General features: G+C 40.4%; 1 protein-coding gene across 1 annotated transcript in view; it reads left to right on the top strand.

Annotated features, from left to right (window-relative positions):
• Window positions 1-16,351, top strand: part of SLC45A2 (solute carrier family 45 member 2) — a 59,527-nt gene that overhangs the window by 34,509 nt on the left and 8,667 nt on the right. The window contains exons 3-5 of the mRNA XM_007535886.3: window positions 4,857-5,173; window positions 6,958-7,086; window positions 7,745-7,868. Coding sequence (XP_007535948.1) covers window positions 4,857-5,173; window positions 6,958-7,086; window positions 7,745-7,868 — 570 coding nt within the window. The remainder of the gene's footprint in view (window positions 1-4,856; window positions 5,174-6,957; window positions 7,087-7,744; window positions 7,869-16,351) is intronic.

Raw genomic sequence — 16,351 nt, 5'->3', positions numbered from 1 at the left:
TACTATTAATAAGAATCAACTGTAGTACCTTCCTCAAAGAGTTGTGTAAGGGTTGGATGAGTAGCTATAACTTAATCTCTTAGAGAGCCTTTCTAAGTTCATCTATCTAAATCTGCCTTGTAGCTATCTCTTCTTTGGGTTCCCCAAGGTCTGCCCAGGAAATGAAGCATTTGTCCTTTCTGCTCTTGGATTCCCCCCCCCCAAGTTATAAGAGTGTGGGGGTAGGTTTCTATTCCCTACTTCTCAACTCCCAACTCCGATTAGATCCAAAGAACAATTTATAGAAACAATTCTAAGGGATTCCCCAGTATCTGCACATATCACCAGGTTAGCCTAGTCTGGGAGTTTTGCATTTATATTTTCTACCAAATCTACTCTCTATACCTTTTGAGCCTAAGGTGTCTTCAAATTCAAAAGGAGTTCTTCTGCTTTCCACAGTTGTTCCTAAAGCAATGAGACATCCTTGCTCAGTTTGAGTGGGAAGGAAGAGTCCACTGGGACAAGGGGTGGTGGTGGGTGACTGGAAATTGTGGTCAGTACTTTAAATATAGTATCTTACCTTCTTTTAATAGAAAATTTTCTTTGTAAGTCTAAAAGAATTTATAGTCTGCTCATGTCTCCTCTAATTAATTAGAGCATGCCATTTTGATAGATTTTCCTTATACTCTTAGCTTTTGTGGGGTCAGGTCATGTCTGTCTTATTAATCACTATGACCTAGTACTATAGTACAGTTCCTGAGAAGGCGAGTGCTCTGTTAATCCCTGTTGATTAATATAATATATGGGATTAATTATAATATATGAGCATTTATCCAGAGGCTGGCATTTATGTTAATTCTCTAGTACTTAGAGTGTGTTAGTGGTAGTTAGGAAGCATGTAATTTATTTATTTATTTATTTTATTTAAGAAAGGATTAATTAAAAAAACCATAGGGTAGGAGGGGTACAATTCCACACAATTCCCACCACCCAATCTCCATATCCCACCCCCTCCCCAGTAGCTTTCCCATTCTCTATCCCTCTGGGAGCATGGACCCAGGGTCATTGAGGGTTGCAGAAGGTAGAAGGTCTGGCTTCTGTAATTGCTTCCTCGCTGAACATGGGCGTTGACTGGTCGGTCCATACTCCCAGTCTGCCTCTCTCTTTCCCTAGTAGGGTGGGTCTCTGGGGAAGCTGAGCTCCAGGACACATTGGTGGGGTCTTCAATCCAGGGAAGCCTGGCTAGTATCCTGATGGCATCTGGAACCTGGTGACTGAAAAGAGAGTTAACATACAAAGCCAAACAAATTGTTGAGCAATCATGGACCCAAAGCTTGGAATAGTGGAGAGGAAGTGTTAGGGAGGGTACTCACTGAAAACTCTAGTGTACTTCTGCTTTCTTACTTTGGTGCCATACTACAAACTCAGTCAGTCAATTTCTGCTTTGCGTTTCTACTTCTTTTTTTTTTTTTACATGCATAACATTCCCCAGATTCCCATTTAACAATACAACCCCCACTATTTCATTCATCATTTTTCATGGACCTGTATTCTCCCCACCCACCTACCCACCCCAGAGTCTTTTACTTTGGTGTAATACTCCAATTCCATTTCAGGTTCGACTTGTGTTTTCTTTTCTAATCTTGTTTTTCAACTTCGGCCTGAGAGTGAGATCATCCCGTATTCATCCTTCTGTTTCTGACTTATTTCACTCAACATGATTTTTTCAAGGTCCATCCAAGATCGGCTGAAAATGGTGAAGTCACCATTTTTTACAGCTGAGTAGTATTCCATTGTGTATATATACCACAACTTGCTCAGCCACTCATCTGTTGTTGGAAGCATGTAATTTATCTGACACTTTCACTGATATTTTCCCAACACATAGAAAAGATTAAGAATTACTCTCTCAAGCATATGTGCACACGTATCCATAAACTACTGCAAAATATATACCTGAAAGCAGAAGTACACTACAGTTTGCAGTGAGTACCCCCCTAACACTTCCTCTCCACTATTCCAAGCTTTGGGTCCATGATTGCTCAACAATTTGTTTGGCTTTGTATGTTAACTCTCTTTTCAGTCACCAGGTTCCAGATGTCATCAGGATGCCGTCCAGGCTTCCCTGGACTGAAGACCCCACCAATGTGTCCTGGAGCTCTGCTTCCCCAGAGACCCACCCTACTAAGGAAAGAGAGAGGCAGACTGGAAGTATGAACTGATCAGTCAACGCCCATGTTCAGCAGGGAAGCAATTACAGAGGCCAGACCTTCCACCTTCTGCAACCCACAAACACCCTGGGTCCATGCTCCCAGAGGGATAGAGAATGGGAAAGCTATCAGGGGAGGGGATGGGATATGGAGATTAGGTGGTGGGAATTGTGTGGAGTTGTACCCCTCCTACCCTATGGTTTTGTTAATTTATCCTTTCTTAAAGAAAAAAAAAGAAAAAAATTACTCTTTCATGAATCCCATGGAAATGAGTGTATATGTATTGGGAGGGGGGGTCTCTAGTCAGTCTTTTTTTGGAGGTAAAATAGATAGCTGCACACTATTGGTTCCTTGCTCAAGCTGCTTCTTTGTGGATGCTGATGTTGTTAAACCAAAACTTGAAGCAAAGAGGCTAAGGTTGATGCAAATCTTGAGTCAGATAGATTCTCTTTACATCCCTTGTTCTCAAATTCCACCAATGAATAATAACATGAACAAAACATATTTCTGTGTGTCTAGATTTATTTCAGATTTAGTCAGTGTTCAAGTTGAACTATTCATTATGAAATGTAATATCTGTCTGCCAAGTCACTCATATTCTTGTGGGGTTGACTTTGATCTGAGTTGGACAATACAGCCTGGCTCTGTGAAGAAAGAGCCAATTGGACTGCTATTATCCTGCTGCTAAACTTTTGCTTTTAGTCTGTGGCTATTCACTGGAGCAAGTTCCTTTTTTTTTATTTCTAGGAGTAGAAAGAAGGCAGATTCCAAGGCTTTCTGAGTTTTGGAAAGTTGTGTTGCCTATGGGCAGCTGATAATAGGACAATGACAATAAAATAGTTCTATTTTATCACAGCCAGAAATAGGTCTTTTTTAGGATTAGGAATTTAAAGTCTTCAATAGTGAAGAGAGGGCAGTTTGGAAACCCTAAAGCACTTCTTTTTATTTTATTTATTTATATTTTTATTAGTGATTTAGTACTGATTTATAAAATTATGAGACAACAGCGGTATAATTCCACACCATTCCCACCACCTGGGTTCTGTGTCCCTGTTCCTTTTATTAGAAACTACAGTAGCTCTCCCTAGGTCACAGATATGGTATATATATATATATATATATATATATTGCTAATTTTTCTATAGTCCTGTCTTCCTTCCCTTTGTAAATCATACATACTCCTACAGCTACTTTCATTTTTCCTCTTCTCTCTTCAGGTCTTGGGGTCTTGATGGAATTGGAGTTTAGAGTCCTCTGGTCATCTTCCCCAAACATTTATCCCCCTCTGGGGATAGGAACTAACATTCTTTGGTGGAGAGTGCAGAAGGTGGGAATTCTGGTTTCTATAATTGCTTCTCCACTGGACATGAGTGTTGGCAGGTCATTCCATACCCCCCGCCCATTTCTGTGTTTCCCTAGTGAGATAGACCTCTGGAGAGGTATAGTTCCAAGATACACTGATGAGATCATCTGCCCAGGGAAGTCAGGATGGAATCATAGTAGCAACTGAAACTTGGATGACAAAGCAATAAGATAAAGCAATTAAATTAAACAATAAATAGAAACCAAAAAGTAGAAAATAGAGCAGATGAGAATAGGGATCCTAAGGTAGAAAGAAGCTAGGAAGTTTATTATAGGTATGTACCTAGGGGTTCATGACTTTAGCTTTTTTTTTTTTACTTTAGTAATTTTTGTTTGAGCTTAATAGCTAATATGCAGGTGGATTAAAAACATTGTCTGGGAAGATATAGTTAGTGTTGAGAGTAGAGCTAGAAAACTGAGATAGGGCAGAGAATAGTTCCCAAACTTGAAGAAAATACATAAATACAATTAATTTAGGAGCTAGGTGGTGGCACATCTCATTGAACACACATGTTACAATGCACAAGCACCCAGGTTTAACCCCTTGGTCCCCACCTGAATGGAGAAAGCTTTACAAGTGGTGAAACAATACTGCAAGTATCACTCTATTTTTATCTATCTCTATCTCCCCCTTCCCTTTCAATTTATGAATGTCTCTATCCAGTAAATAAATAAAGTTATTAAAAAATTAAGTTACAACTAATTATGCACCCCATAGATCTGACCCAGGGCCCATAAATATTCATATTTAGCACAGGAGCCTATGTAACCTCTGAGGTCATGTCTGTCTGAACTTATGGTTCATGGTCACACCTGGGGACATTCTAGACTGCATTCATTTCAGGTCCAGTCTTCCTGAAATGAATGGCAGAGCAGGATGACCCAGGAGAGTGGAATTGTCCCTACCATTGCTCCTCTGCAGTGAGGGCAGTGTCCTGGAGAGGCCCACAAGAGGGCTTATGATGATGTTGCGTAAAGTACTTCTGATGGTGCCAGTGCTGAATCAGCACTTACCCTATAACTCAGTTATTCTATTTTTCAGTGATAACCAGGTCAGCAAGTTATTTATTGTCACCCTTGTATTATGAATAAGGCTGACTGAGGCCATTGAAAATATACACTGGAGCCAGGTTTTGAACTCACACTTCCTGGTTACAGATGCATTACCCTCTCTGTGTCCTGTCTCATCATAAGTAGGCTACCTCTGCTGTCTTTGGGGACTTTTCCCCTGAAAAAGAGGGCCCAGGCTGGATGGAAAGGAAAGATATTTGGTTAAATATGCTGACACTTTTTCTTGCTTTCCAGGTTTTGGAGGCGCCCTAGGTTACCTTTTGGGGTCCATTGACTGGGCCCATTTGGAACTGAGAAGAGTGCTGGGCACAGAATTCCAGGTCATGTTCTTCTTCTCCTCCTTGGTGCTCACTCTGTGTTTCATTATCCACCTGTGCAGTATCCCTGAATCCCCACTTAGAGATGCTGCAATGGACATGCCCACACAGCAAGCCCCCCTACTACCCTCAGACAGAATGTTCGAGTATGGGTCTATCAAGAAAGTTAAGAACAGTTATGGAAACTCAAAGCTGCTGGTGCTGAGAGAAAAAGGCAAAAATACTGCTGAACAGGTAAAAAATATATAAATTCTCTTTACTTGTATTTAGGTGAATGATTTATGAAGTGCTCTTTTAATGGTATTTCAAGTAGACATTTTTTGCTACTTATACTTAGTTGAAAATCTCACTTCTCTTTATTCAATGATGTGCATGAGTAAAGGCAGCAAATATTAGTAGTCAGTTTTTAAGAGTCTACAAAGTTAAGTGCCTTGTTCCTTGTTTTATTGTTTTACTTAGTAGTTTCCCTGAATTTTTCAAAAGTAGAGTCCTTGTATTTGAATTGGCAAACCACTTATTAAATACAGTCAGAAAGACAAAGATCTTACTCCATGAATATAGCTACATGTGGAGTCTCTGCAGTGTGGTCTCGCACTCTGTCCCTTTAGTGAAGGTATACAATGGAAGGGAGTAATCTGAGTAACCATCTCTATTGATAACTCCTCTGTTGGAATCAGTATAGTGTTTTACATTGACCAGAATATCAGGAGGAACTAAGATAAATCACCTATTTTGATCACAAAGTAGAAAAAAATTAGAATCTAGATCTGAAGAGATCTAATTAAAACCATTTATCCCTATACCAGGCTGCTAGAGAGACCATCCACACCCTCTACCTACACTCTCTTCACTAACCTTCACTAACCTATCACAGCTCCAAGACTACTGATTAGATTGAACTGTGCAACTCAGCAAAGCAACATGATACTCATTGAATAGTCAAACAGTGAAACCCATGTATCCATTAAAAAGTGTGTGTGTATCTGCACGTGTGTGTGTGTGTGTGTGTGTGTGTGTATTTGAGAGAGGGGAGGACTTATTCAGTGTATAATATAGTTAACACACATACACAAAAATAACTATAGCAACAATAAAAAACAAGGGCAACAAAATGGAGTAAATAAATATTTAAAAAAAGAAAATTATGTATAAAGCTTAAGCATAAATTAATATTTGGGATGAGAGAGATTACCTGCTGACAACACTCACTTTTAAATTTGTGATTTTAAGTCCCAAACTGAGGGATCTCTGTTAGTCTCATACACATTCCTTATTTCAGTGTTGTTTGTTTCCATCATTTGCAGTTACATATTTACTTGCCTTTTTTTTTTTTTGGTTACTATTTGTTTCTTGTTATTTCTTATACTTGACTCTGCAAAAGACTGAATTACTGAACAAGAGTCATTTTGATGTCCTAAGAGCAATTCTCACATCCTTTTTTCTCTGGCCCCCCTCTACCTTCAAAGATAGCAGTCCATGTGGTTAAAATTTGTTCACTTCTCTTTATCCTCACAAGTAAAGAGAATTCTACTTTTTAAAAGACTCACATAAATTAACTATGGCCACCCACACAATTTTCCTGTTGTTTAACTAAAAGTAAACTTTTTATTAACCTTTGTATCTTCAAAATATAATTTTCAGGTAGCATACAGTGTAACACCAGGTAGCTCATGGCTACCATCTTGAAATTTAATCTATTGTATTTTCAGATTCAAGAAAATCTAGGAATTGTAATCATATAAAGGCAGGCTTAAATCTATGGACTTTGTTCTTGTGCAGTGGTTCTGTTACTCAAAGGTAGGATCTTTCTCATATCTTAGTCCCAAACAAGCGTCATTTCCAGTCCCTTTGCTCTTAGCGCACCACAGTACCATTCTGGATCTGAAATATTTAAGTACCTATAACCATTTAAAAAAATAAGTGATGTTCAATTGGCAATTCTGTGACATGGCTGTGTGCTCTTTTTTCATAGTTGTGTGTCTATACTAATGAACACACCTTTTTATATTTTTCTCCAGAGTCGAAGGACAATGCTGAAGGCTCTGGTAAGCATGCCTTCCCACTACCGCTATCTTTGCATCAGCCACTTCATTGGATGGACTGCCTTCCTGTCCAACATGCTCTTCTTCACAGATTATATGGGCCAGGTAACAAACAGGCTCACCCACTAATACATCAACCCCCTACTCAGCACCAGTGGAGCTCCTGCTGAGCTAGCTTCTAGAATGGGTACAATGAGAGTATAGGAAGGTATACCTTCAAGGGTCTAGCTTACAGAGAAGTTCTAGAGGCAAGTTACTATATCTCCAGCAACTAAAGGATATTATAGGACCAGCACCTAATCAAATCCAACAAATAAGAAAAAAAATCTATATGCGCTCTAATAGTTATGGCAGGCCTAGTAAAGGAGGTACAATATAATTCATACCTTGAGTTGCTTAGAGGGAGAAGGAGACCACATGAAAAACAGTAATAGGAATGGCATGTGTTGAGATAAGATCCTGTTGGCTGTGCCAGATGAGTGACAAGGTTGCTTGTACAGTGAGCACTCATGTGGGTTTGAAGGAGGTGTCACTGGTGTCCTAAGATGTTGGATAGATTTGATGCAGCAGTCATTAGGGCTTCACCAAAGTCCTTGAGTGGAGGTGTGAAAGGATGAGGAGATGGTCTGGTCCTGAGAGAATGGTGAACCTACGATGGTCCCATGTAGGGCCATATTACTTCCCAGGGATGGGGAAGTAGGATGTAGAGGAAGGGGCTCCTGCCACACCCAATAGCTCAACAACCCCAATATCTCTCTTTCAGATTGTATACCATGGGGATCCCTATAGTGCACACAACTCCACAGAGTTTCTCATCTACCAAAGAGGGGTCGAGGTTGGATGCTGGGGTTTGTGCATCAACTCCATGTTTTCGTCACTTTATTCTTGTAAGTCTTCTCCTCTGTCTTAAAAAGGGCTCATATACCAGGTTCTAGATAAATTTGTGAAAATCAGGAATATCTATTCATTTAAAAAGAACCACACAAAGGGTCCTTTCCCATGGTGAATTCCAGCTGTCATTTCCCTCAGTGATTACTTTGTAAATGTGAGTTCATGGTGAAGGTTCTTTGAAAAATGAAAGGAGAAGGGGGTTGGGTGGTAGCGCAGTTGGTTAAGCGCATATGGCACAAAGCACAAGGACCACATAAGGATCCAGGTTCAAGACCCCGGCTCCCCACGTGCAGGGTGGGTCACTTCATGGGTGGTAAAGCAGGTGTCTATCTTTCTTTCCCCCCTCTCTGTCTTCCCCTCCTCTCTTGATTTCTTTCTGTCCTATCCTACAACAACAGCAATGACAACAACAATAATAATGATAACAAGGGCAACAAAATGGGAAAAATAGCCTCCAGGAGCAGTGGTTTTGTAGTGCAGGCACCAAGCCCCACTGATGGCAAAAAAAAAAGAAAGAAAGAAAAGAAAAGAAAAGAACAAAAAAAAAAGAAAGAAAATGAAAGAAGTTTCTGGTAGATGAGGGGTAGAATTCCTGCAGAGAATGTTGGTTAACAACAAGTCTTTGTTCTAGCAGCAGAGCCCCACTAGAGTTTTGTGTGGCTCAAAATTCATATGAAAATGGCCTCAGTTCAGAGGGTCTGGGTATGTCTTTCCTTCTCGTGCACTAGCTTTCCATAGCATCTGGAGCCTACTAGCCTCTTTCCAAGTCCCACATAGCTGAGTTGCTACTGTGAAAACACTGTCAACAAAGGCATGTCTATGTTGGTTTTATTAATTAAATTTTATATTTATTTATTTATTTAAACCAGAGCACTATAGTTCTGACTTATGTCATGCAGGGGATTACACCTGGTACTTTAGAAACTCAGTCACGAAAGTATTTTTGCATAAGCATTATTATACCCCACACACATACACACCTGTTTTGTTTTTATGAGATACTGGGGAACAAATCTTGGGCCTCACTCAATGCAAAGCATGTCTACTGCTAAGGTATCCTCCCCCCACTTTGCAAGTGGTTTTATTTATTTCACTACTATGTGTGTAATATGTGTGTGATAGAGAGAAAACCAAAGCATGACTCCAGCACATTTGATGCCAGTGTTCAAACTGAGTTTCATGCATGCAAGTCCTCTACTCTACCAGCTGAGCTGCCTCCCCAGCTACATTATTAGTTTAAAAGAGGCACACACCGATATACTACAAATCTAGTGCATTACACAGGCTATGTGTATTTACTGAATTAAGTGAAAATTCTGTACTATAAAATGTACATGGATTCCACATTTAGGGTGGAAACTGGATCCTAATAATAATGGAAGCTTCTCCAGCTTTGAGTGGCCATGGAAGTGTAGCTGGCCTCCAACTCAGAACTCTAGACTTTGGACAAGTACTGAGGGCTTCAGGGATAGGACTCAAGTAGGGGAGGGGGAGCAATGGGGTACAAGCATTGTTACCTTTCTCAGGGGGCACCTTTCTGTCACTTAAAGGGAAGAGGGTAAATGCATTTAATGATTCTCACCCTGTGTCCAGGGATTTACCTAGCCATGGTATAGATGAACACCTGCTTCAAGATGAATGAAATCTATTCCAAATAAAGCACAACTGGGAATAGGGATCCTAATAGAAACATTTGTCAGTCCCATCATCATAAAACCGTAAATGCATTCATTATTATATGTATGGCACTAAATAGTGAGGACTTTAAAATTTACATTTACCTAGAAAGCATTTCCCCCTTAGAATATGTGAAATTTTGAGGAGAAATTTTTCAAGTACTTAAAGTAGAATTAGTGAATATTACATTGAAAAGGTCTGGTAAATAATCTACACTTTGTAATTGTAAGAGGTGAAGGAACTCTTTACTATTAGTCCTCATTTGTATGAGGAATATATTTCTCCATAAATAATTAGCATTTTAGCTGTGTCAATTTTAACTTTTTGTTCCTCTCACATATATATATATATATATATATATATATATATATATATATATAAATTTTCATTAGTGATTTAATGATAACTAACAAGATTGTAAGATAACAGGGGTATAATTCCATACAGTTACCACCATCAGAGTTCTGGGTCCCATCTCCTCCATTGGAAACTTCCTTATTCTTTATCCCTCTGGGAGTATGGACAAAAAAAAAAATTCCTTTTGTTGCCCTTGTTGTTTTATTGTTGTTGCTATTCATGTCATTGATGGGTAGGACAGAGAGAAATCAAGAGAGAAGGGGAAAACAGAGGGGAGAAGAGAAAGACACCTGCAGACCTGCTTCACCGTCTGTAAAGTGACTCCCCTGCAGGTAAGGAGCTAGGGGCTCTAACCCGGATCATTGCGCTAGTCCCTGCACTTCGTGCCAGGTGCTTAACCTGCTGCACTACCGCTGGACCTCCTGGACCAAAATTTTTTATGGGGTTCAGAAGGTGTATGTTCTGGCTTCTGTAACTACTTCTCCACTGGACATGGACATTCACAGGTTGATCCATACCTCCAGCCCATTTCTGTCTTTTCTTAGTGGAATAGGGCTCTGGAGAGGTAAGACTTTAGGACACATTATTGAGGTTGTATGCCCAGGGAAGTCAGGATGGTATCATATTAGCATCTGCAAGATGGTGGCTGAAAGATATTAAAAAATCAAGGCAGTGTTTAATAAACAGAAACCAAAAGGTAGGAATAGAGCAGACGAAATTAAGGCTCAGGAGTGGGGCGGTAGCACAGCAGGTTAAGCCCAGATGGCGTAAAGTGCAGGGACCCAAGTAAGAATCCTGGTTCCAGCACCACCACCATCACCACCACCACCACCCCCACTGCAGGGGAGTCTTCACAGGCGGTGAAGCAGGTCTGCAAGTGTCTGTCTTTCTCTTCCCCTCTCTGTCTTCCCCTCCTCCCTCCATTTCTCTCTGTCCTATCCAACAATGATGACAACAATAAAACAAGGGCAACAAAAGGCAACTAATTAAGTAATTAAGGCTCTTCATGTTGGAAGAAGCTAGGAAGTCTACTTTAGTTATGTTCCAAGGTGCCCATAACTTTAGTAAATTTTGCATGAGCCTAACAGCTAACATATTAGTGGACTAAATGTATTGTCTGGGAAGATGATGTCTTAGATGAGTTAAGATGATGATGAAGATGAGTTAAGAATAGGAGTAGAAAGTTGGATTAGGGCAGAGAGTAGCTCCCAAACATGAGGAAAGCCTATAAATACCATTATTTATGCCATCAATCTGTCCATATATATTCACATGTAGCATAGGAGGCTGTTTGACTCTTGAGTCCCTGTCAGTCTGAGCTCTCAGACCATGGTTACAGATAGGAACATTCTAGGCTCTGCTCAATTCATATCCAGTCTTCCTGGAATGGCAGAGCAGGCAGACCCACCCTCCTTTTGGAGAGTGGGGCACTTCCTACCATTTCTCCTCCACAGTGAAGGCAAAGTCCTGGAGAGGCACACAAGGGGGCTTATGATGATGTTCCTAATGGAAGTAACCAGTGATGGTGGAAAGAGGGATCTATTGGGGGCTGTTGGTATGCTTCTAAGACCACTTCTGTTTCATTGGTTTAATCCCCCCTGCTTAACACTGTTTTCTATTTACATAACCACTGTTAACTAAACACTGCCCTGCCTGCAGGGCATTGGTTTAATCCCCACTGGTTCATGATGTCTTTTTGCTCTGCCCCCTCTCGTAGTACACCCTGATTTGTACCAGTCACTTTTCGCTCCACCCTCTCTACGTCACATCCTGTTTCCCCCTACTTGGCAAGTATATATAAGGACAGGATTGTGATTATGGATAGTTTAGTTTAGATGGCTTAGATTGTGCTGCGTTCCGCATGAATAAAGAGATATTGCATACAGCTCAGCCATGAATCTCTGGTCGTCTGGCTCCCGCCCGCGAAGCTAGCCCGACATAATGGCACATGAAACAGGGACTGGCACCAACGTGGGACCTAACCCGCCCATTCCCCAGATAAGTAAACTTGGCTACCCATCCACCATGGGTTGCCTTTCTACTTATGAAGAGGTTTGCCAAAGCCTCTACTGTTTCATCATGAGACAGTTTCTCTGTCTCTGGAACATTTTGCTCTGTGCCACACTTTGGTTTCCTGACAGGGAACTTTGGTTCCTTATGACTGTGATCATAGAGCTTGGAAGATGCTCAGAGATTTCTCCTTGGACTTTCTGGATTCCCTCTCCCATGTTTCCCGAGGAGAAGGACTACATTTTGCTCTGGGCCACATTTTGGTTTCTTATGACCATGATCGTAGAGCTTGGGAGATGCATGGAGATTTCCCCTGGGACTTTCTGGACTTCCTCCCACGTTTCCTGCGGAGAAGGACTACTCTAATTTGAGGAGCATTCTCCAGTACTCTGGCAGTCCCCAAGAATGGAGACATGTGGTTAGTTCTACTCTCCTAATTCCATCCTTTCTTCGATGGGAAGATGTTTTTAAAAATGGGTGCCTGCAGCAATCCTGCAGGAACCGTCAGAAGCACCCTAAATGGAATTTCGAGGAGCTTTTTGGACTAGGACGCCCTCTGGGGACTCATGATGCTACATGGTGAGATTTGGATAATCTGGTTAAACGTAAAAGAAACAAAAACTGCCTTCCGCTTTTTCTCTCGATTTCCCCCTCGTTGTTCTCTCTGAATATCTTAAGTTTGCTGTCTGATTTCAGTTGCATTTCATAAGAGAGTGATTTGAATGACTGAATTTTTGTATGACATTGACTTAAAAAAAATGCTGGATGCAGCCATGATTTCTAGAGACATCCAGAAACAATCCAAAAAATTGTTTTTCCTTCCATTGATTTTTTTTTTACATCTTGGCATAAATCTGAAACATTTAATCCTGAAAACTGTATGAGTTATGGGCAGGGCAGATAGTGCAATGATTATGTTAATGATTCTCATGCCTAATGCTTCTAACCATGGTTCTTTTATTGAGTTTAAACTGTTTAAACAACCTTAAAGTCATACTAGAAAGGACTTCCAATTATAATGGATTTATCAATTATAGTAAACTTCTAATCTGCTACAAGTTTTGTTTGACAAGTGAGTGGATTACAGCTGTCAAGTCTTCACATGAAAAAGCATCTGCTCAAATGGAACCCCCGGAAATCCATTTGGACCCCTGTTTTCTGACATCACCCACAAAATGGCATGACAACAACGCACCCCCCTGAAAACAATGATGTGACCTGACACAACCTGAAGAAACAGATTCATGGACTCCAAAGCTCACTCTCTACAGAAAAGCGGAATTCCGGTGGCTGACATTCCCCATCGAGACAGACATGCAGCGTTTCATCCCCTGGCATTTCTTCCATGGTCATCTGCTTTGGACTGACACATCTATTGGACTTACTGGTACACCTCTTGGACACTTTACACAACTTTACCGCAGCTTCCCTTTATGCTGCTGGGTTTCTCAAAGACTGGCTGCACCCAGCTGCCTTGGGACTCTATAGGCAACACCGCCTCACCTGCAGGCCCTGTCGCCAGAGGCAGGAAACCTCCCCTCCTTACTAGGTCCTGTCCCAAGAGGCAGGAAACGCTCTTTGAGGCAAGAGATGCCCCCAGAGGCAAGAAATGCCCTTTTGCCTGCTAGGCCTTGCCCTTTGAGGCAGGAAATGCCCCCCTTCAGGCCTCCCCTTGGCATCACACTGGTTCTTGCTGCTCCCCTATTTTGTTCCTCCATGTCTTGTGCCAGTTCTTTTGAAAATGCCTGTATGATATAGGTTTCTGTTCACCTCACACTCCTGATACTATGGCCATTAGTTAAAAAGAAAGGGGGAATTGTTGGTATGCTTCTAAGACCCCTTCTGTTTCATTGGTTTAATCCCCCCGGCTTAACACTGTATTCTATTTACATAACCACTGTTAACTAAGCACTGCCCTGCCTGCAGGGCATTGGTTTAATTCCCACTGGTTCATGATGTCCTTTTGCTCTGCCCCCTCTCTTAGTACACCCTGATTTGTACCAGTCACTTTTCGCTCCACCCTCTCTACGTCACATCCTATTTCCCCCTACTTGGCGAGTATATATATAAGGACAGGATTGTGACTATGGATAGTTTAGTTTAGATGGCTTAGATTGTGCTGCATTCCGCATGAATAAAGAGATACTGCATACAGCTCAGCCATGAGTCTCTGGTCGTCTGTCTCCTGCCCGCGAAGCCAGCCTGGCAGAGGTCTAGACTCATCATATCAATGTGGGAATCCAAAGGTACCCTGACTAGAACCCCAGACAGTGGGGTAGCCTGGTAGTGACCAAAGAGACCCTCATTAAAGTGAGCCAGTCTCTTACCTTTATTCAACTCTTGAAGTTCATTCTTTATCTGAGGAGTTTAAACTTTCCCCTAGTTGTTATATCATTGAGTGTCATTTATCATATCCAAACCAGTTTTGGGTTTATGGGAAATGGCACTAAGACTTAATAAGCTCATCCAGCAAATAAAAAGACCTAAAGGAGATACCATAAAATATCTAGTTAAATATTTACTACTTAGGCCTAGACACTTCCTACCCCTACCACTACTTCACTTCCCTCAGTCACTTTATCTCCTCAGTTAACTACACAGAAATTAAGATATATCCTATAATCTCACCTGAAAGTACCAGCATTATTAATGTCATCTCTTGACAATCTTTAGAAGAAATACTGTATGAAATTGGCCAAGAGATATACTGGCAATATATATATATATATATAGTAAAAGACAATTATTACCCCTATAACAACCTCCATTATAATCATCAAACAAGTAAAACACAGTAAAACTTAGAGTTAACTTAGATCCCACTTAAACCTTAAGTCTTTTCCATCCCCAATTTGACGCCAAATTCCATAAACTCAAATAATTTTTGTTGTTCTTTGTTGCAGTCTCATGAATGTGTGATTTCACTCTTCAATGCTGACTTTTTCAGAGAGAGAAAGAGATGGAGAGAGATGCCATAGCACTGAAATCTCATCCAGTACTGTAATACTTCCATATGGTTCCAGGGGCTCAAACCTGGGTCAATCATATGGCATGACAAAACTAACTCCTCAAAGAGTTTCTCCTAGGTATTATACCATTAGCTTGGTTTGAGTGACTTATGAATTTCATGGCATCTTAAAATTTAAAAGCACATTATTTTAGGTCATTTCTAATTAAAACTGTATGTACAAAATAAACTATTTGAATAGTTTCCCAAAGTTATATTCATATATACCAATTCAAAGAATCATTACACAGACAGCAACTGTTAAACTAAACTTTTACATATGAAACACCAATCAGTTCTCCTTACATATCTTAAGAGGCTGTCAGATACACAAGAGGCAGTCAAAATCATGAGTTCAGGATTTTACCAGTTTGACAGGTTCTGACTTTGATCTGTGAAATCTTTCAGGTCTTTCTTCTTACCCGCTAACTCATCCTCAGCAGATTGCATCATTTTCTTTAATTCCAAAGCACACTATAGAATCCTATTTTGGGTTCATGACATATCAGATGCAACTCTGGAATTTCTTTTCTTTAATTTTTTATTATCTTTTTTTTAAAGCACATTTTTTATTCTGAGAGACAAGGACAGAAAGAGGGAGGGAAAGAGAGAGAGAGAGAGAAAGAGAGAGAGAGAGAGAGAGCTCATTGGCTTATGATATTGCTAGGGATTGTACCTGAGACTTTGAAATCTTAGACATAAAAGTCTTGTGCATAAACATTACAATGTCTCCCCAACCGAGCTTCAAAATTTTATCCAGATGGAACTTGGCTAGGAAATCTGGCTGCTGGATTATAGGAAGGGCATGGTGATAGGTGACTTTTTATTTTTACTTTTAGTGGTTCTTGGTACATAGTTCATGTAACTATGTGTGCTGTTACATTGAATCCATGAGAATAGCAATAGCTATGCCTGAAATATAACCAATTGTTCAGATCATACATTGCTATTCAAAACTGGTGCTTAAGCCAATCATTACTTTCCAGTCCTAATCAGAGGCAGAGTGTGAAGAGACCCAGTGCCAGACCCAGTGGAGGACTGGCAAGGTTGGCCCATAAATATGTTGATTTGCTTTTATACACAAAGCATTCTTTGCCAAACTTGCATTTTTTGCAAAACTTGCCTGTCTTTCCTAATAGCTCTTTATCCTTCTTTGCCTTCTTCTTGGCTGCTATTACTTGGGTTAGAACTTTTCAGTCATAAATATAGATGATATCTGTTAGGGAAGGAAGAGTATACAAATTCATCTTTGTACAAATAGAATTATTGCCCAAACAGAAACTGTGGGGACTTCATGAAACTTTCCTCTAAAACTACTAGCACAACCTACAGACATGATATGTTAACTAGAAAGCAATATTGCCCAACTTGTTATTTTCAGAGCTCTGTCTTTCATCAGGTGACCCAAAACAATTTTGAGCTTCAGAA

This window comes from Erinaceus europaeus, chromosome 5, assembly GCF_950295315.1.
Source record: "Erinaceus europaeus chromosome 5, mEriEur2.1, whole genome shotgun sequence".
Classification (NCBI taxonomy): domain Eukaryota; kingdom Metazoa; phylum Chordata; class Mammalia; order Eulipotyphla; family Erinaceidae; genus Erinaceus; species Erinaceus europaeus.
The sequence above is the reverse complement of the archived record's forward strand: the minus strand, read 5'-3'. Positions and strand labels throughout refer to the sequence as shown.